The sequence below is a fragment of the Prunus mume genome, linkage group LG1 (genome assembly GCF_029339155.1).
Source record: "Prunus mume cultivar Tortuosa linkage group LG1, ASM2933915v1, whole genome shotgun sequence".
In the NCBI taxonomy this organism is placed as follows: Eukaryota; Viridiplantae; Streptophyta; class Magnoliopsida; order Rosales; family Rosaceae; genus Prunus; species Prunus mume.
In genome coordinates, this window is record NC_142698.1 from 13,501,374 (window position 1) to 13,519,933 (window position 18,560).

At 38.3% G+C, this 18,560-nt stretch overlaps 3 protein-coding genes and 1 pseudogene across 5 annotated transcripts; 2 read left to right on the forward strand and 2 right to left on the reverse strand.

Annotated features, from left to right (window-relative positions):
* Positions 1–1,274: 1,274 nt before the first annotated feature.
* On the reverse strand, positions 1,275–4,097 carry LOC103339483 (putative protein phosphatase 2C 23). Of its 2 annotated transcripts, none has more exons than XM_008242783.3 (4): positions 2,350–4,097; positions 2,124–2,237; positions 1,687–1,951; positions 1,275–1,597 (listed from the first exon to the last, which is right to left on the reverse strand). In XM_008242783.3, the coding sequence occupies exons 1-4, from the start codon at positions 3,952–3,954 to the stop codon at positions 1,482–1,484; spliced, it is 2,100 nt and encodes a 699-aa protein (XP_008241005.2). In that variant the 5' UTR covers positions 3,955–4,097; the 3' UTR covers positions 1,275–1,481. The 2 variants fall into 2 exon arrangements, with proteins under 2 accessions (XP_008241005.2, XP_088898713.1); XM_089042587.1 differs by having other exon boundaries at positions 2,124–2,252.
* A 2,270-nt stretch (positions 4,098–6,367) lies between these two features.
* DAU1 (TRM32-like protein (DUF3741)) lies at positions 6,368–10,669 on the forward strand. The gene is made up of 5 exons (XM_089044382.1): positions 6,368–6,500; positions 7,053–7,286; positions 7,390–7,478; positions 7,573–9,331; positions 9,931–10,669. The coding sequence occupies exons 2-5, from the start codon at positions 7,124–7,126 to the stop codon at positions 10,500–10,502; spliced, it is 2,583 nt and encodes an 860-aa protein (XP_088900508.1). The 5' UTR covers positions 6,368–6,500; positions 7,053–7,123; the 3' UTR covers positions 10,503–10,669.
* Positions 10,670–11,201: 532 nt separating this feature from the next.
* On the reverse strand, positions 11,202–17,261 carry LOC103340890 (uncharacterized). Its single transcript, XM_089043400.1, has 7 exons — positions 16,884–17,261; positions 16,654–16,794; positions 16,458–16,534; positions 14,956–15,786; positions 11,982–12,812; positions 11,652–11,859; positions 11,202–11,509 (listed from the first exon to the last, which is right to left on the reverse strand). Exons 1-7 carry the CDS (start codon positions 17,110–17,112, stop codon positions 11,484–11,486), a joined length of 2,343 nt encoding a protein of 780 aa, XP_088899526.1. The 5' UTR covers positions 17,113–17,261; the 3' UTR covers positions 11,202–11,483.
* On the forward strand, positions 13,487–15,899 carry LOC148921054 (beta-carotene hydroxylase 2, chloroplastic-like; annotated as a pseudogene). Its single transcript, XR_016122924.1, has 4 exons — positions 13,487–14,219; positions 14,317–14,376; positions 14,497–14,564; positions 14,753–15,899. The product of XR_016122924.1 is annotated as a beta-carotene hydroxylase 2, chloroplastic-like (transcript).
* Positions 17,262–18,560: the final 1,299 nt, after the last annotated feature.

The window sequence follows — 18,560 nt, forward strand, 5'->3', positions numbered from 1 at the left end:
TGCCCTTTCATGCAGTTCATATGTATAAAATCTTCAACTCCTTCGTAGAAGAATTTTAATTTTATGACAAGACAAATGTTGAACTCATAGCTCACATATTTATTTATTATATTGACATTGCCCAACAACGAATTTTCAATTTTCAAAGTGTTGATTATAATTTTATTATCAACGGCATAATACGTGTATTTCTAAGTTTAACAAAATTTTGAATCTCATGATGTAACAGCATCTCTGACTGATGGACTCCCAAATGACCTTTTACATTAAAATTTGGAGAGAAGTTGGAAATTCAATCTCAACCATACTTAATATTCCTCTCCGACAATATTTTGAATTTCAATTTCAATCATGCTTCTTTAATGAGCTCCTAAAAAAATTTCTAGTCTTTTTAGCTAAAATTTAACTTGAAAATAAAGGGTATCATTTGAAAGAGTTCAATTTTCATGTGTCAATCCTGTTTGGTAACAGGAAAATTGAACTCCAATTGAAATGCTTTGAGGGAAAAGAAAAAAAAATATCACTTAAAATAGTTAAAACCTTTTACTTTTACACCTAAGTTCTAACCATAAACGGCGCAACATGGAGGGGAGTCATATTCAGCTAATACCTAAACCAATATGCTTTTCCAGGTCTTTGGAATAGCTCAGAAAAAGGTGTTGATTATGATGTATCTAGAAGTTCAAACCCATGAAATGTAGGGACAGAAAAAGCTAGGCGGTTTCTATTTTCCAGATTTGGTAAAGAGAAGCAGGGCTGAGGGTGACTACATGCTTCAAATCTAGAACCCTTTTGGTTGAAATTGAACTAAACATTAGGTTATGCATCAACAACTCCATTTCCTAAATACTAAAGATTTTTAGGTTTCATTTTTCTGTCGCAGTGTGACTCTGTATGATGTTGACTTACATAATAAAGCGGAAGTGAAGAAGACAGAATCTGGGGTGGGTTTGGCCCCATGAGGATCAACATATTTATTCAACTTCAGGACAAGAATCACAGACTCTTCGTCCCAACAACTCTGTTTTCTTTCCTTTGGCAGAGAATCATGACAACAGAGGTTGAAGAAATCTAAGTTGCTTTTGTTGGCTACAACAAAGACTTGTGATACATGCAATCACATGAAAATTGCGCGTTTAGGTAAAATCAGGGTTTTTTTAAGTCTACGAGGGTTCGAACATAGGAATTGAGTTTACAGTTCGCTTCATGATCACTCTTTTCATTTGAGTTGAAATCTCAATTCTTAGTTTCTCACAATGCTCTTAGAACTTGGAAGAAGCAAAAGGGTTACTATTTTGTAATTACATATGTGCCAAAACAAGAACTCCAAACCTTGACATGGAAATCAGCTGTCTCTGGTGGAGCCTAATGGGTATGCTTACAAAGGTTAAGGGGGAAAATTGTAGAAATGAAACAATGTATGGCAAAATCATCCAACCCTTCTGTGAATGACTTTTTCTATTTGCAGTTTTAATGTCTATTTACACTGATGATCGCCATATTCTTCCCTCCAACGATATAACAATGATCGAAACGTCATCATGGTACCGCCGGCGTTCCCCTTGCGGAATGTCAAGCAACTCATGGAAGGCCATTCCTGCAAAACCGCAATATACACATTAAGCTTTATAGTTTCATAAAATAGTCACATCCTTAAAACTTGTTCACTGAGACAAAAAGGCTTACCTGCTTTCTTCGCTGCTCGAAACAACACTTCTTCGATGAGATGTTGTGCAGGATCTCCTTCAGGAAACGAAGAGATGAACAACTCAACTTCAGAGACAGCTTCTTCATTGGTGAAGTATTGGTAGAGTCCATCAGAAGACAATATTAAGAGTCTGTCTCTTCGGCTGAGTTTGTGGTGGTAGACTGATGGTATACAAGTGAGGTAGGGAGCAGTTCCAACATAGTTGAGCCTAAACATCTCTAGCAAAGCATCATTCCATTTTGGCTGCAACAAAACCAAACCAGATGTTAATGGTTATTCAAAAATGGGCAACAATATGCACAAACAATTGAAATTATAAGATCACAGCTGACAAATATATCACATTTTGTGGACAAGAGCAATTCTCATTCATGTGACATTTATCAAGTAACGAACTTGTTGAGGTTCCTCATACCTGTTTGAGAAAGCCAGCTCCGAAGGCCCGAGTGACCTTCAAATAACCTTTCACTCTGTCATTCATTATTGCAGAAGCATCATCAGGATGTTCATTCTTTATTCTTTGAACTTCCTGAGATTTGAAGAACTTGAGTCTAGTCTCAAAATAAACCATCAAAACAGAGAATATAAGCATAAAAAAGCACTCTTCTTTATAGAGAGGTGTTTGAGACAAGAAAAATTACCTCTTTCACATATGTGCTGTGATCCATTGTGAGCTGAAGTGCAGTCAAATTATTCAAACTGTAACTTTCATCAGCATTTGATGAATCAAGATCATCTGAAGGTTCTTCACTAATCCTTTCCAAGTTCCGCCGCATGTTGGGTTCGGCTTTCCGAGCTAAAACCGCCCTACTATCCCCAACATTCATCAAGTAAACATCATCTCCCTTCATCAACATCACCAAAACACAAGAACCCATCAGAGCCAACTCAGGATTCTCTGTCACCATCTTATCTGCAGTATCCAAAAATGTATCCTCTGTTTTTTTTAGGGCCTCTGAAAGAGCTTTAAGAACATCTTTAGGATCAGGAGACGCCACACCATTTGACACTGGACGTTTCAAATTCTCCTTTAGCTTCCTATCAAGCTCTGGCCTTTCTCTATCCCATTCACACTTCCACCGCCTCTGAGTCTCCTCAAGCTTATTTCCCAACCCATTGCTCTGTTTTCTCTTTGAATTACCATCTGCATTAATATCCCCATTTTCTAATGCATAATTCTTCCCATGAACTCCATGAACCATCCGATTACTCATCTGGGGCAGATCAATTTCTTTTAAGGAATCCGAATCCAGGTACGAATTTGATGATTTTACTGCCGATGATTCGGTTTCCATTTCCATTTCGAACTTGTCATTCCAGAGCAACCCTTTGAGTTCCTTGTGCACAGCAGAGTAAAGATTAGAAAGTAAATAATCAGGGGCATCAGGGCCATTAAAACCATCATAAATCCCCACAAAAACCCAGCCATGCTCCTCTGAAACCACAACATGAACTCGATCCTCACCCGCTTTCCCTTGCGCCCAATGAAGATTTTGGCTCCCCATTGAGTAATCTCCACTGCAATCTTCATTCTCATTGCTCAAACTCACATGGCTGCTCAAATTAGTGCTACTCGGAGTCGCAATCCCACCACCCATCTTCTCCGAATCCGATTCTTTGACCAATACGCCTCCCTTTACCGGCGCAACACTCGATTTCTGCCCACGACTCACAGCACTTGAAATCGCTCTTCTTATAATCTTCATCAAGCTCCTTTTGGGTTTGGTTCCAATCCCAAAAGAGAGACTTCTCTCTAATCTCTCGCACTCTTTCTCAATCGGACCCGAATACAACCCACGATCAATCGGACCAGATAAGTACCCTCGCTCTATGGGGCCCGATAAGAACCCTCTCTCGATCGGACCCGAACTCGCAACTCCCTGGTACGACTTCCGGGGCACCGGCTGCAGAGGTATGGAAGCGAACGAGGTCGAGCTCTCGAACCTCGCCGCTCGGTCGCAGCCGGCGCTGTACGGATAGAGATCGCAGAGAGAAGTGGAGAGAGGGGTGAATGTGTTGGCGCTGACTGAGGCTCCGGAGATTGATCGGAATGTCGTCGTCGGCGGGTTCGGGTCCTCCGACGAAACCTTCGACGACGACGTTTCGGAGTCCGGCCGGAAGTAGCAAAACGAATGGCCAAAACCCTCGTCGAGTGGGTCCGGTACGCCGACGGAGTTGTCGTGTCGCTGGGATATTTCTCCGGCGGTGCAGAAACAGCGACCAGCTTTTGCGACGCGGTTTCCCATTCGAAATGAGACAAGGAAAAAAAAATGAAGGAAATAATTGGGTTTTGTTGATTGGAGTGTTTGAAGGTGTTAAATTTGACTGTTCATGGCTCTCGGCGCAATTAGCAACTCAAACGGAGGAGGGAATGAGGGAAGTCACAAATAAATGGTTTTTGTTCTGTGAAGAGAGAGAGAGGAGGAGGGAGAGAGAGAAAGAGTTGACTTTTTGAATGTGGGCTTTCAGTTTCTTTGTTTACTTATTTATTACTTTTCTAAAATGGTGTTTAATTTAATATAAAATGGGTTTGAATTTATTTTAATCATGTATAGAGGGGGTTGACTATAAGTTGAGGGTGTGGCTTTAGTAAAAGCGTGTGGGGTTTGAGCAGAAACTTGTGATTAATTAATAGGTTTTTCCAAAAAGTCAACAATACAAACAATGGTAATTCATGCTGCTGCTTGTGAGCTTCTGTCACTCTGCATCACAATAAGCTAAACATCACGCATTGGCCTGGCATTGAGGGAATGACTTTGTGGTTTAATTTATTTATTTTTTAAATTTTATTTGTAATTCTTGTTTCGTTTCTTGACTTCATGCCAGTTTGATATTGCTGTTTTGTGAAAATAATCGTCAGATTTGCTGTGAGAGAAAGCAATTTAGTGTTTGATAAATTTTTTGTTAAAAGTGTTGTTGGTACTGATTCTCACATAATTAGAAAATGACTCCCGCATAGCTACTTTCCTTTATAGATTTTCTCATAGTTTACCAACGGGTTGAGTTTTCCAATATCTTAAAAAAGAATCACTTATCACTTCAAATAAGCAATGCCAAACAGACACTTAACGTGCAATTTCTCTCTTATATTGTTATAATAAAAAAGTGCATGATGATATTTTTTGAAATACTAATAACATCTGATTTGTTATGGTGTCATTAATTTTCATCTCTGATTTGTTATGGTGTCATTAAGAGAAGGATTCAAGTCCAAATTTGTAATGGTTATTTGTTGATTTGGTAAGATTCAAACTAAGGAATGGTAAAAAGGATCTTTAACAAGATAATATTAGGAAGAACATTAAAAAAGATGAATAGAGAATCTGATCCCCTGAAAAAGTAAGATTTTAAATCAAAAAAAAAATTCGAAGCAGTCATTCGAATTCTTATGTAGCAAGTACAGCCCCATGTTTCCATTCATCATTCATGCTAAAGTCATACGTTTTTATTTTTGAAGTTCTTATGATGAAGTTATGGAGTTGACTTTGTTGCAAGTGGGAATTGGACTTTTGGGTACTTTTTGTTGAAGATGGGATTAATTAGAATGGATCTTGCATCCCAAAATCTGACAACCAAACAAAAAGAATAAAGCAAGCGACAAAGCCTTTACCACAAGCATATTAGAATTTAGAATATTATTATATAAATGTAAGGATTTTTCCATTTGGTGCTTTTATACGCACTTCATTCCCTGCCCATATGCATCCCATTCCCATGGTTTCCTAGTTCTTATCGAAATTGGTCGTGCATGTTTTTTTTAGTGTTTAAAATTAAATCTCAATCAATTAAATATTCGAATATCCAAATTAACAGTTAATTTGGAATAAAAAATCTACTCTGACTTTGATCCCCAGTGTATGAATGATGAATGTTAACTCTCTCTCTCTCTCTCTCTCTCTCTCTCATTGTTTGTGCAAATAACAAGCATCACAAAGGCTTCTGAATAATTATGCATGGTGCTATTTTAGGGAATTAGTTAGTTTTATAAAGTTAAATTACTAAATAGGCTATTCCGAATCCCAAAACATTGATTTCAAATTATTCATCTTAAGGGAAGCACACATCAATTAAGAAAACATTACATCACAAAAAAGGGAAGCACATATCACACACATCTTGGCTGGCTATTATTAATTCTTCTTGTTTTCCTATCTTAGCACATTTTGCCTAATCAATCATACAAATTGAGGAATGATCCTTCAAATTTTATAACAAGTTACATATCTTTCTGTGTTTGAACAATATTCCTATGATAGGCACGTCAAAATGCGTTCGTTGTTCACTAGTCACAAAAATAAAAATTTTGGAATGATTTTAGGTATCCATTTGTAGTAACCAAATCATTAGCTAGAATGTAGCGTCCACCCCCTTATATCCAAGGTCGAACAACCCTTCGAATAGATTCAAGTAGTTTAACTTTGTAAAATTAAAAAAAAAATATTAGAAAAAAATATTTGAATGCATTTGAAAATGTTAATTGGTACTACTAGAGAAAGAGTTGGCGGGTAAAGTGGGAAGAAGAGTAACTAATTAAGGAATGAACGTAAAGACCAGAAGTAAAATGAGACCCCAACCCGAAAACACAGGTGGGGTGTTGGGGGGCTGAGTTCCCTATACTTTAGGGGGTCTTCAATTTTTACTTTATTTTCTCATCTAATCTGCTTTTCAACCTACGGACAAACAAACACGAAAGCTTCTCCAGTTCTTGTCCTAAACGTTCATATGGGTGGCTGCTGCCATGAGGCTGGGGGGACTCTGTTTTAGCTCACGGTTTTGAATTATTCATTCAATGGTATGAACTATGATTAATAATGATAATTACTGCTTACCCTTTTGTTTTTTCTCTTTATTTTCTATGATTTTTGTTGTGGGATCAATTTTAAGAGGCTGAGAGGTTGGATTTTTTTTTTTTTCATTCCTGAATTCCATGTATTTCAAACTTAAAATCATCTGGGAAATATTGAATTTTTCTGAAAACTAACTTAGAATCTAGATGCATCTTTAGTTTCCCGTAATCATTTACCCTCTATGAGCATCAACCAAACTCAGATTAGGGGGAATGCCTTATGAAAACAATTGAAAGGAATTTTGCTGCTTTAATTTGTTGTTTGGGGTATAGAATACATTACATGTTGTTTATTTGGGCCCTGACCTCTTTGATGGCTAAATATATGCATCATTGCACTCAGTGTTGAGGAATTGTTAATACATTGAACTGAAACTCTCTCTCTCTCTCTCTCTAGATGTCAAGCATTTTGTATTTGATACATAGTGTTCACTATTATTGTGCCCAATTCAAAATATACAATGGAATTCCTTCATATATGCTTGTAACTTGGATCAGGTTTGAAGCTTGAAGCTGAAGCTATTGGTCTCAGTGCGAAAGTAGGGTTTGGGAGGTGAATTTTATCAACCATGGGGAAGAATTTGCGAGACGAAAACTCTAACAATCCATCAGGGAATGAGCATTCAGCAGGGTGCGTGTGGGGCCTACTTCATATCATGAAGTATCACCACTGGCATTATGTCAAGAAAAGACTTGTGCACAAGAGGCATCGCTGGAACAAGCATGCTGCGGGTAAGTAAAGTGGCTCTGTATGTATATTTAGTGTGTGAAAACTTGGTGCTGGAAATTATGACCGGGCTCTGGGAGGTGAAAACTTTAGTCTGCTTTACTGCAGGAGTTCGAGATCCTGGAAACGATGCAAATGCCTCTACGCAAGATGCCTCTATGCAAGAAGAAAACGATGCTAAGATTGACAACTCTACTGTAAGTTTGAGCAAAATAACTTTTGTTAGCATGCATTTAGTTGCATTTGAATAAGTGAATAAACGAAAGCATCCTTTGGTTTGAAACTTATCAGGATGAAGGAAAGATGAGGCAGTCCATTCCTACAGTCAAGAATGTCAAGGCCCGAATAAAAGCACGGATTGCTGGAGAGATATCGAAGAAGAAGGGACGACATAACCGGAGTTCAAGCTGTCCTGCAAGATCACAATTGAAGCGAACTGAATCGATCCATCATTTGGAACCACCGTCTCACCTGGATCCAATTGCTGACATGGTATTGAATGAGGGAAGTCCTAGAATTGTTCACCTAAACAATAAAAACTCTGCTGCTGCAAGCAAACCAGAATCACTGCCCACGACATCCTACGAAGAACCAACTAGTGGAAACAACAATTGCGGAGAGAGTTGCCCAATAGTTCTTGGAGATCACAAAGTGCATGAGCAGGTTGATGAGAATCAACAGGATCACACACTTATTCAAGATAAGCTAGACGATAACACGATGCAAGATATGCTAGAGCAGAAGTTGATACATGTAAAAGAACTCGACGCAGATGCTTCCCTACACCATCTAAAGGAGTATCTGGAGGCTTTGGATATAATCAATGTAAACAAGGAGTTATTAGTTAAAATCTTACATGATCCAGGCTCTCCTTTGGCCCAGCACTTCCATAATCAGCAAGCAGTCAGTGCAAAAACGAGTTTAAGTAAGTCAGAGTCATTCCCTGTACCTGGCTCTTCAGACAGAAGAGGTTCTGAGCCTATCAAGCTCAAGCACAAGCATGAGTTGATAAGGTCTCCTGCAAAAGAAGAAAGTAAGTCGAAAATTGGTAGTCAAGCACAAAAGTTAGCAGGGTCTACTTCTTTGAAATATGTTGGTGAACGGTCAATGCCATCGATCAATGAGTACAGTGAAGATGGAATTCTAAAGCTAAACCAAGCAATTGCTGATAATTCTTATTCTGGTTCTGCCGATAATGAAATGGCAATTAAGCGTTTTAAGGATCTTAGACAGAAAATAAAGCATGTAATCAAGGAGAGCAGAAAAGAGAGACATATGATTACTATGGATGCCCTCCTTCACAAGATTCCTCATGGCCAAAAGCTTACTAAAGAATTGGAGCAGGAGATCGATAACCATTCGAAGGACCTTGCAATGAGTACAGAAGGTAAAGACAGTCCAGGAAGCAGTTATGAAAGCGATAATTCGGTTTCTTCCCTCAAGAAAAAGAAACAACGCCACATGAGAAGAGCATCTTCCCTCAATGCATCACTTGACAGGTACTGTCAGTTGTATGAGACTAGTTGCAGCAGAGAAGCCAAAGGCCATGCATCTGAGAGATTGAAATTAAGAAAAGAAAGGGTAGACTCACCTTTGCAGCCTGTTCTGAAAACGCTCGGGAGGATTTTTTCCTTACCTGAAATTAAATCGTACAAGTATCAGAGTGAGGAATCTTCTGATGTTTTTTCTTCTGGAGCTCCAACACGGTTTGCTGTGGATGGCAGGGCAAGCAGAAGAAGTAGCTTTGATGAACAAAATAGTCTAGACATCCCTATAGGTTCAGAAAATCATTTGCAGCTAGATGCTCCTGTAGAAAGTAAGACAGAAAACTTGGCTGAAGTTGGTGAGTTAGAGGTGGCATCAACATCAGTTGCAAACAATGAGGCAAGTGCTCCGGTGGATTCGATTTTTGATGATATTGAAAACCTAACAGCAGGGAACAGTGTTTCTTATGAGGAACAAAATGTTGGGCCTAGAAGTGAGTCCATTATTAATCATGCAGATCCCTTTCCAATCTCTGTGCCTGACTTCACTGTTTCCCTATCTGAAGGTTTGTGTTTTCAATTTTCATCAATAGCTTTTACTTCAATGTTTACATCATCTCAAACCAAGTGCATGCATTCTTCAAAACTTTAAATTTTGTTTGCTCTAACAACCAGTATGTTTTAAGAATCTGTAAGCGTCTGTTTGGATTGAAGGATTTGGATTTGACAACAAGGCTGAGTTTGCTACAAAAACAAGAACTGGATTAGATTGAATGTATTTTGAAATAAGTAGATGTAGTACATTTGAAATGGATTTAAAATGACTATATATAAGGAATCATTTGAAATTTATTTGTTTTTTTCCTTTCTTTCTTGTCCAAATCTTGGCATACATGGATTGCAATAGTCTATGCAAACAATTTTACCTTATAATGTCATCTAAATCCATAGATTTGGAATCCCTCAATCCAAATGGGGAATTATCAGATTATTAGTCTTTAAATCTGGGCACTTAACGATCAAACAAGCATTTTGCAGTGTGGAAAATGTTATTTGCATTCAATTAGATTTCCCATTTAAACCATTCTCATATTTTCTTGCATGGATCAAAAACTTGTGACCTTTGGGGCTGAAATGGATCATGCTTTGGATATTGGTTTTATAGGAGCAGAAATGAACATGTCTCATCTTCAAGTTGATGCAAGAGACATGGCTGAATTTAACTATGTGAGAGATGTGTTGGAGCAATCTGGGTTCAATGGGAATGAGTCCCTCGGGGCTTGGCATTCAGATGACCAGCCGGTGGATCCTTTAGCGTATGAAGGCGTTGAAGGCTGCTTGGTCCATGATCCTGATTGTTCAGGAAATGAAGAAGGTGGCAAATGTGATCACTTTCTGTTGTTTGATATGATCAATGAGGTACTGATGGAGATATATGGGAGGTCATACACTTACTGTCCCATGACCTTGTCTTCTCTATGTAACATCCCTCTAATGCCAGCAGGGCACCACGTTCTCAAGCAAGTATGGGCCCTTGTAAGTTGGTACTTGAGCTTGAGGCCAGAGTTTGATCAATCATTGGATTATGTTGTGAGCAGAGATTTGGCGAAGAATGATGGGTGGATGAACCTCCAATTTGATTCTGAGTGCATAGGAATTGAACTTGAGGACCTGATTTTTGATGATCTTTTAGAGGAAGTTAGCTTGAGCTTGTGGATGGATCAGGTTCCTTCCTAAGGTGCCTTCACCTTGCTTTACATTATAGTTCATGAGAAGTAGGGACAAAGATTAGCAAGAAAATGATTTCTTTTTATTTATATTCATACATTATGTACAGTTGGTGAAATAGTAAATTGTTGTGTATATTTGCTGCTTAACTAATCAATCAAAATAAATTTCAATCACTTGGGCAATTTTGTTGATCAGCCTTCATTCAAACTCCTAGGGAGATATATCTATCTGATATTGGTATCTTCTATCTTCTTGGCTGGCTTTTGTTCTTAGGAATTTGGTTTCAGTGCAATTACCCACCATCATTTTGGTGGAAGGTGAAAGCTTAGTTACTAGTAAAATCATACAAGTAATATTGGGAAACACGATTTATTGTTAATTACTTTAGTTACAAATTTTTTGGACCGAGACTGGAATCTTACGAGAGTGCCATATATATAATCGTAGAAGCAAAGGGTTACTTGAGCTATAAATTCTTTAGGCTTGAGAGTGCACTCTTATATGCAATCATAGAAGCAAAGACTATCGCCCTTTATTATATCAAATTGATTGATGGAATCCTTGAATTGGTTCTTTTCCTGGTCTCTTAGACAAATTTAAAGTAATGGTGATTTTACACAAGATACTTGTTCCTCTAATTGTTTAATTGTTTAATATGCAATGTTTCAAAAGTAATAATGAATAAAAGTACAAAGAAAACAAAACTAAAACGAATAAAAGGTGCTCAAACACCTTCAAATCCCGAATCATTAACATTAATTATCACCTCAACTCAATATAATTCCTCTTTTCTCCTTTTGGTATTATAGAGCCCAAAGCTCCAATCCCAATGCAATTCCTAGATTGGACATGGCTTGACGCAAAAACAAAAAACAAAACTATACTTCCTACTTCCTACTCACAAACAAGTAAACATGAGAAACCTCTCATTCAAACGACTGGATTCGGATCGTTCCTTGCTCGGTTTTTGACTGCCTTCAATACCAATTACGTATCAGCATCCCATATATGTTCTGCAAGAATATAAGCAAAACCAAATTACCAAAAATTATCAAAAAGAGAGCCCTTTCTTTTTTCTTTTCTTTTTTTTACCAGAAGAGTTATAAGTACATGGTATTGCTATAAATAAATGACAAAATCTAATTGTTGACTTGCCTGACAAGTATGAAGACATGTTCAAGTCCTCTGATTCAAAGACAGTAGGCACGCCTGGCTCCAAGATTGTTTCATGGTTATCTTCGACATGGTATGGGCCAGGGTTTGGAACTTGGTCCGCAGAAGGGTTGGGGACTTGGTTTGCAGCAGGGTCCTGCACTTCAACTTGATAAGGAAGTTGACCTTGATCGTGACCTCCATCTTGTTGCTGCACACATTGAAATAAACAATTTTGTGGGGACAGAGAGAGAGAGGGAGAGAGAGAGAGAGCTGAAATATTATATATTAGCAAGAATGAAAGAATATCATAAATTTCTAGTTTATATGTACCTGAGGAGGAGGTTGATAGTTGTCCTGCCCATCCGTGAAAAGATAAGCGGGCATCATGAAGTTATCATGAAGATGTCTATTGGAATTTTCAACATTTCCTCCTCCAACACTGATATTTGGCAGACCACATTGGTCATTAAAATTCCCTTCCGGGGGTGGCAACACTGGAACATGTTGTTGCTGATCAAGATCACCATTGTTGTCAGGGAAATTTGGAGGGAATTGGTATGCAGAACTAGCACCAGTCTCAAAACCAGCAGAACACGACGACTGCCAATAAACTCCGAATTGATTCACATCGTTAAAATGAGACCCCAAGTTATCAAAGCTCGAAGACATTGGAGTAAAATTCGAACCGTTCTGATTTACTGATGTAGCAAGGTTGTAGCTGAATGGGTTATTGGTCCCTGGCTGGCTTTGTAGTGGGTATACTTGCCTCAGATTATTTGTCCCAGTATTATTGTTGGTAAGTCCAACATTATTCATTGGGTCAAAAGACATACCTCCATTTTCAAAATTGTTACTTGGTTCTTGAAAAAACAGCTGATCCCAATTACGATTACCAAGCGTTGGTTGCTGGCTCGGAATGGATCTGCTGCTGTTGCTTGTTGAAGATTGCTGATCATTAGAGAATTGGATGAAGCCGTGGCAATTGGAAGCAGCAGCAGTAAGAGGTAGGGTGCTTCCAATTCCAGCTGATGGTTGAACTTGAAATGTAGAGCCATCTGATCTGCTCAACCTCTCTCGTGCGAAGCTTGACCTGCTCAACCTGTCAAGCTTGTCTTCGTCCCCCGCCGCAGCTTCCTTCGCCTTCAAGTGTATACGATACTTCTGGAAATTCATAAAAATTTAGGAATGATTTTAGGTACTCGTTTGTAGTAACCAAATCATTAGCTATAATGTAGCGTCCACCCCCTTATATCCAAGGCCGAACTACCCTTCTCATAGATTCAAGTAGTTTAGCTTTGTAAAATAAAAAAATATTTGAATGCATTTGAAAATGTTAATTGGTACTACTACAGAAAGAGTTGGCGGGTAAAGTGGGAAGAGACTGACTAATTAAGGAACGAACGTATAGACCAGAAGTAAAATGAGATCCCAACCCGAAAACACAGGTGGTAGGGGGGCCGAGTTCCCAATACTTTTGGGGGTCTTCAATTTTTACTTTATTTGAGCTTGAGGCCAGAGTTTGATCAATCATTGGATTATGTTGTGAGCAGAGATTTGGCGAAGAATGATGGGTGGATGAACCTCCAATTTGATTCTGAGTGCATAGGAATTGAGCTTGAGGACCTGATTTTTGATGATCTTTAAGAGGAAGTTAGCTTGAGCTTGTGGATGGATCAGGTTCCTTCCTAAGGCGCCTTCACCTTGCTTTACATTATAGTTCATGAGAAGGAGGGACAAAGATTAGAAAGAAAATTATTTCTTTTTATTTAGGCTTTCTATCATATAACGTCCTTGACATTTGCGAAACTATCAGATTGCACATCCTTAAAGTTTTTTTTTATCATACATGGTCCCTAACGTTAATATAGGTGCTCTTAAATAGTCATTTTGTAAAAAAAAAAAACTGTTAAATCTAAGGATAAAATCGTCAAATCAATACAAATTTATAATATATATTTTTTTTTATTTCCTTCCCTTCTCTCATTCTTTCTTCTTCTCCTCTCTCTCTTTCTTGTCTTCTTCTTCTTCTTTCTCTTCGCCACATTCCTTGAGGATGGTTATGAGACTCTCTCAAGTTTGCAGACAGAAAGTTGTGGTGTCTGTTCACTTCAATTCAACCCACCCTCAAGTCAATCTCTCTATCTCTCCCTCGCTCTGAAGTTCTTCCATGGCGGCTGGGCACTTTGCCGCCACAACCCCCAAACCCATCCGTCTCATCCAATCCTCGTACCTCCTCGCAAAACCCAACCCAACTATCTTCTTCCCACCTTCGAATCTTCGCCACCAAAAATCAGCAATTCATTATAGGGCTCGAAGGAAGCTCTGTTTCACTATGTCGTCATGGAGGACCAAATGCAAAGTACCCATCTTGAGAATTGCACAGAAAAAGCCTAAGAGGCTGCTGATTCTCAGAACCCAATTGTAATTCCGTCCGTACGTGTGGTTGAGAAGTTGTCCAGGAAGAAATCGGAGAGGTTCACTTATCTTGTTGCTGCGGTGATGTCCAGCTTTGGTATTACTTCCATGGCTGTCATGGCTGTTTATTACAGATTTTACTGGCAAATGGAGGTAACCAATTTCTCTCTGCTCCCTAAACCACAAAAGTTACGAACTTTTATCTTCTCTGGTTGAGTTTTTGAATTGGGTGATTTTATTTTCTGTGTAGGGTGGGAATGTGCCTTTGTCTGAAATGTTGGGTACATTTGCTCTATCTGTTGGTGCTGCTGTAAGTTCACTGACAACTTCTCAATTGGAGAAATTTAATTAAATTAAATTGATTTTGAAGTTTTTTTCTTTACACTGAAAACTACTAAATCGATTTGGATTTTATATATGTATATTTTAGGTGGGAATGGAGTTTTGGGCAAGATGGGCTCATAAAGCTCGCTGGCACGCTTATGGCACATGCACGAGGTTTGCTTCGAAGTTTGCTACTTTTTGTTATCTCTTTGATGCCAACTCCTCAAAATTTTGTTTCTTTTGGTTCATTGGGAAACTAGCAATGAAAGAAACATGACAAGCTTGAGTTTTTATGTTGTTTTTCCATTTAGTTTCTTAGCAACCAATCAGTGTTTGATATTTGGTATGAACTTTAATTGCAGTCTCACCACACATACCCAGAGAAGGTCCATTCGAGCTTAACGATGGACTGAAACAGAGAAAGAAGAGATAAGGAATCTGGTGGAGAGAAAGAAGAAGAAGAAAAAGAAAGAAAGAAAGAAGAAGAAGAAAATGAAAGAGAGAGCTGAAATAATATATATTAGCAAGAACGAAAGAATATCATAAATTTCTGGTTTATATGTACCTGAGGAGGAGGTTGATAGTTGTCCTGCCCATCCGTGAAAAGATAAGCGGGCATCATGAAGTTATCATGAAGATGTCTATTGGAATTTTCAACATTTTCTCCTCCAACACTGATATTTGGCAGACCACATTGGTCATTAAAATTCCCTTCCGGGGGTCGCAACACTGGAACATTTTGTTGCTGATCAAGATCACCATTGTTGTCAGGCAAATTTGGAGGGAATTGGTATGCAGAACTAGCACCAGTCTCAAAACCAGCAGAACACGACGACTGCCAATAAACTCCGAATTGATTCACATCGTTAAAATGAGACCCCAAGTTATCAAAGCTCGAAGACATTGGAGTAAAATTCGAACCGTTCTGATTTACTGATGTAGCAAGGTTGTAGCTGAATGGGTTATTGGTCCCTGGCTGGCTTTGTAGTGGGTATACTTGCCTCAGATTATTTGTCCCAGTATTATTGTTGGTAAGTCCAACATTATTCATTCGGTCAAAAGACATACCTCCATTTTCAAAATTGTTACTCGGTTCTTGAAAAAACAGCTGATCCCAATTACGATTACCAAGCGTTGGTTGCTGGCGCGGAATGGATCTGCTGCTGTTGCTAGTTGAAGATTGCTGATAATTAGAGAATTGGATGAAGCCGTGGCAATTGGAAGCAGCAGCAGTAAGAGGTAGGGTGCTTCCAATTCCAGCTGATGGTTGAACTTGAAATGTAGAGCCAACTGATCTGCTCAACCTCTCTCGTGCGAAGCTTGACCTGCTCAACCTGTCAAGCATGTCTTCGTCCCCCGCCGCAGCTGCCTTCGCCTTCAAGTGTTTACGATACTTCTGGAAATTCATATACGTGCGCAAACCATCATTAACTAACAAACATCTATACACGATGTATTTTTCAATAAACACTAAAATGATCATTAATACACCTACATATTTTCGTGTCCCATATTATCTAATTCTGTCAATTTTATCAATAAAACCGTTATCTTGCTAACATGCCATGGACATTTTAGTAATTAAAATATTTAAAATATAATAAAAACCAGTTATAAATATTTTTTAATCCAAAAAATTCTTAGTTTTATAGATTAGTTAAAAATCAATAAATAAATATATATGTGTATATGTATATGCTTGCTGTGTTTCTTTTTCTTTTTGTAAGTTTTTTATTTTTTATATAAGTTTTTAAACAAATGCAACTTCCAAAATCACTAAAACACCCAAAATGGAAGTTGAAATTATAAAAAAACCCAACACCCAAAACACTTTATAAATACACCCAAAACTCATCATTACACACACTCAAAACTTATTTATAAACACACCCAAAAAGTTGACTTTGTGGTTGATTTTGGGTGTATTTCTATGTTTAAATAGTGCTTGAGTTTTTTTATAAATACATGTCTAGAATTGGGTTTATTTATAAATTTGTAATATTTTTACTCCTAATATATGAAAGGAAATAACATAAAATTAGGTAGTAATATTGAATATTAACAAACCTGCAAATGACTGCCCACACGCCTTGCGGTTAAGCCTGGCTCTTTCATGAACTTGAGAATTCCCGTTGGCGTAGCGTCTGCAAGAACCCAAAAGGAAAAGAAAAACAAGAGGATGCAAATATTATTTAGAGTGAAACACATATGATTAGAAAGGAAAAGAGAGTTGAGATGATTAGAAATAGGAAATTCCACGTACTGTCCAAGCCAGTGTGTGCGATTGCCTCCAGAAACTTTTTATGAAGTGATATTGTCCATATCGTCCTCCTTGGGGCAGCCGTACGTTCTTCATCATCGCCATACCCTTGGCTGTCCCGATTTCCATTTCCAAAGCCACCTTCTGCAATAATGGTAGAAATTATTAAGAGACTCAAGCAAAGAAAAACAGAGAGAGAAAAAAGAAAAAACAAATATGGCTTGGAAACTTACCAATTGGGCCAGAGGCAGACGCAGAGGCATCACGTCCTATACGGTAAGCATAAATGCTTTGAAAGCAGATAATGGGAACAGAGAACATAAGAGCAACGATTAAGACTGAAGCAGAGGCAGAGGCAGAGGCAGAAGCATCACCTCCTATACGGTAAGCATAAGTGCCTTGAAGGCAGAGAATGGGAACAGAGAACAGAAGAGCAACGATGAAGACTGACTTGGAAGCCATTGTTGTGTATACTATTACTGAAATGGGAAATTGGGTCTGCACCCTTCACACCCAGTAGTGTCAACCAGGCTTACAGAGATGCAGGTTGAAATCTTAAAACCTGACCAAAGAATAGCGCGTCTTAAATAATGGCAACTTTCCTTTTCTAAAATCTCCACAGATTATTTCGTCCAAAATAAAAATAAAAATAAAAATCTCCATAGATTATAGGGATAATCACAAAAGATAAACCAATTGCCCTTCAAATATACTCGTAACATGAAAGTACCCAATTGCCCTTCATATGAATACATATGTATTGACCCGTTATCCCCTCAAAAATTCATTTTCTGAAACCCAATTTCTCCCAACTCCTCTCCTCTCTCGCATTCTCCCAAATCATCTTGCCCAAGCATGACTTCATATAAAACAGAGAGACTAGCGGCCACGGCCACGGCGTCGGTGGATTCTCCAAAGCCTGACTCAGACACTGACATTGAGCTCGATACCAATCCAAACCTTAACCCTAACCCTAATTCTTCAAACTCGTTAGTCCCCGCCTCCTCCAATGGCACTGATGTCTGCCTTCTCAAGTTTGCCGGATACTCCGCTGGCGGCGCATTCATGGGCTCCATTTTTCGCTACGTGCTCTCTCTCTCTCTCTCTCTCTCTCTCTCTCTCTCTCTCTCTCTCTATATATATATATATATATATATGTATACATGCGTATGGAGTGTAATGCTTTAATTGCTTAATTGTGGTGTTTCTATGTGGGAATTTGAGTGGTGCTAATATAGGATTTTGAGTGTTTGACAAAATATGATTTTCGTTAATAGTATTTTGGGCTTTGAGAAAGGGAGTGAATTTTCTCTTTCTAACTAACGAGCTATTGGAGTTTTTGGTTGGTTTTGTTTAGTGTTGCTAATGGTTGAGGTATGCTAGTGTTTTGAGATGTGAAGCTGTGGTCTTCTCTAATGGTTGAGCTATGCTAATCTTTTGTATTTTTCAGTTTGTATCATGTGAGTTTCTGTTCAGTATTGATATAGTGATTCTTAATACGCTTTCGGATATGTTTTATGCTTAAATTCTTTATATGAAGCGTATGAATTTTGAATTCGAAATTGTTGCATTTGCCTTATCAAAACCTGATATGATATATCTTTGTGATTGATTTTGTTATATATGTTTGTGAATAATATTGTTTGTTGTGGGTTCCAAATTTTAGAAGTGCAATTATTTTGATATATATATATATATATGTGTGTGTGTGTATGTGTGTTTGGTATCGAGCTCAGCATCAGTGTCTGAGTCAGGCTTTGGAGAATCCACCACTCTCTCTGTTTTCTATGAAGTCATGGCTGGGCAAAGATTTGGGAGAGTGCGAGAGAGGAGAGGAGAGAGTTGGGAGAAATTGGGATTCAGAAAATGAATTTTTGAGGGGATATAGAGTCAATACATATGTATTTATA

Excerpts from the sequence above, each read along its gene's own strand:
- LOC103339483 (XM_089042587.1), bottom strand. The coding sequence starts at position 3,954 with ATGGGAAACCGCGTCGCAAAAGCTGGTCGCTGTTTCTGCACCGCCGGA. Across the intron at positions 2,253-2,349 it reads ACAGCACATATGTGAAAGAG|TTCTTCAAATCTCAGGAAGT; the intron begins GTAATTTTTCTT and ends ACTAGACTCAAG. Across the intron at positions 1,598-1,686 it reads TCGAGCAGCGAAGAAAGCAG|GAATGGCCTTCCATGAGTTG; the intron begins GTAAGCCTTTTT and ends GCGGTTTTGCAG.
- DAU1 (XM_089044382.1), top strand. The coding sequence starts at position 7,124 with ATGGGGAAGAATTTGCGAGACGAAAACTCTAACAATCCATCAGGGAAT. Across the intron at positions 7,287-7,389 it reads CTGGAACAAGCATGCTGCGG|GAGTTCGAGATCCTGGAAAC; the intron begins GTAAGTAAAGTG and ends GCTTTACTGCAG. Across the intron at positions 7,479-7,572 it reads CTAAGATTGACAACTCTACT|GATGAAGGAAAGATGAGGCA; the intron begins GTAAGTTTGAGC and ends GAAACTTATCAG.
- LOC103340890 (XM_089043400.1), bottom strand. The coding sequence starts at position 17,112 with ATGGCTTCCAAGTCAGTCTTCATCGTTGCTCTTCTGTTCTCTGTTCCC. Across the intron at positions 16,795-16,883 it reads GTCTGCCTCTGGCCCAATTG|AAGGTGGCTTTGGAAATGGA; the intron begins GTAAGTTTCCAA and ends CCATTATTGCAG. Across the intron at positions 11,860-11,981 it reads ACTATCAACCTCCTCCTCAG|CAACAAGATGGAGGTCACGA; the intron begins GTACATATAAAC and ends CAATGTGTGCAG.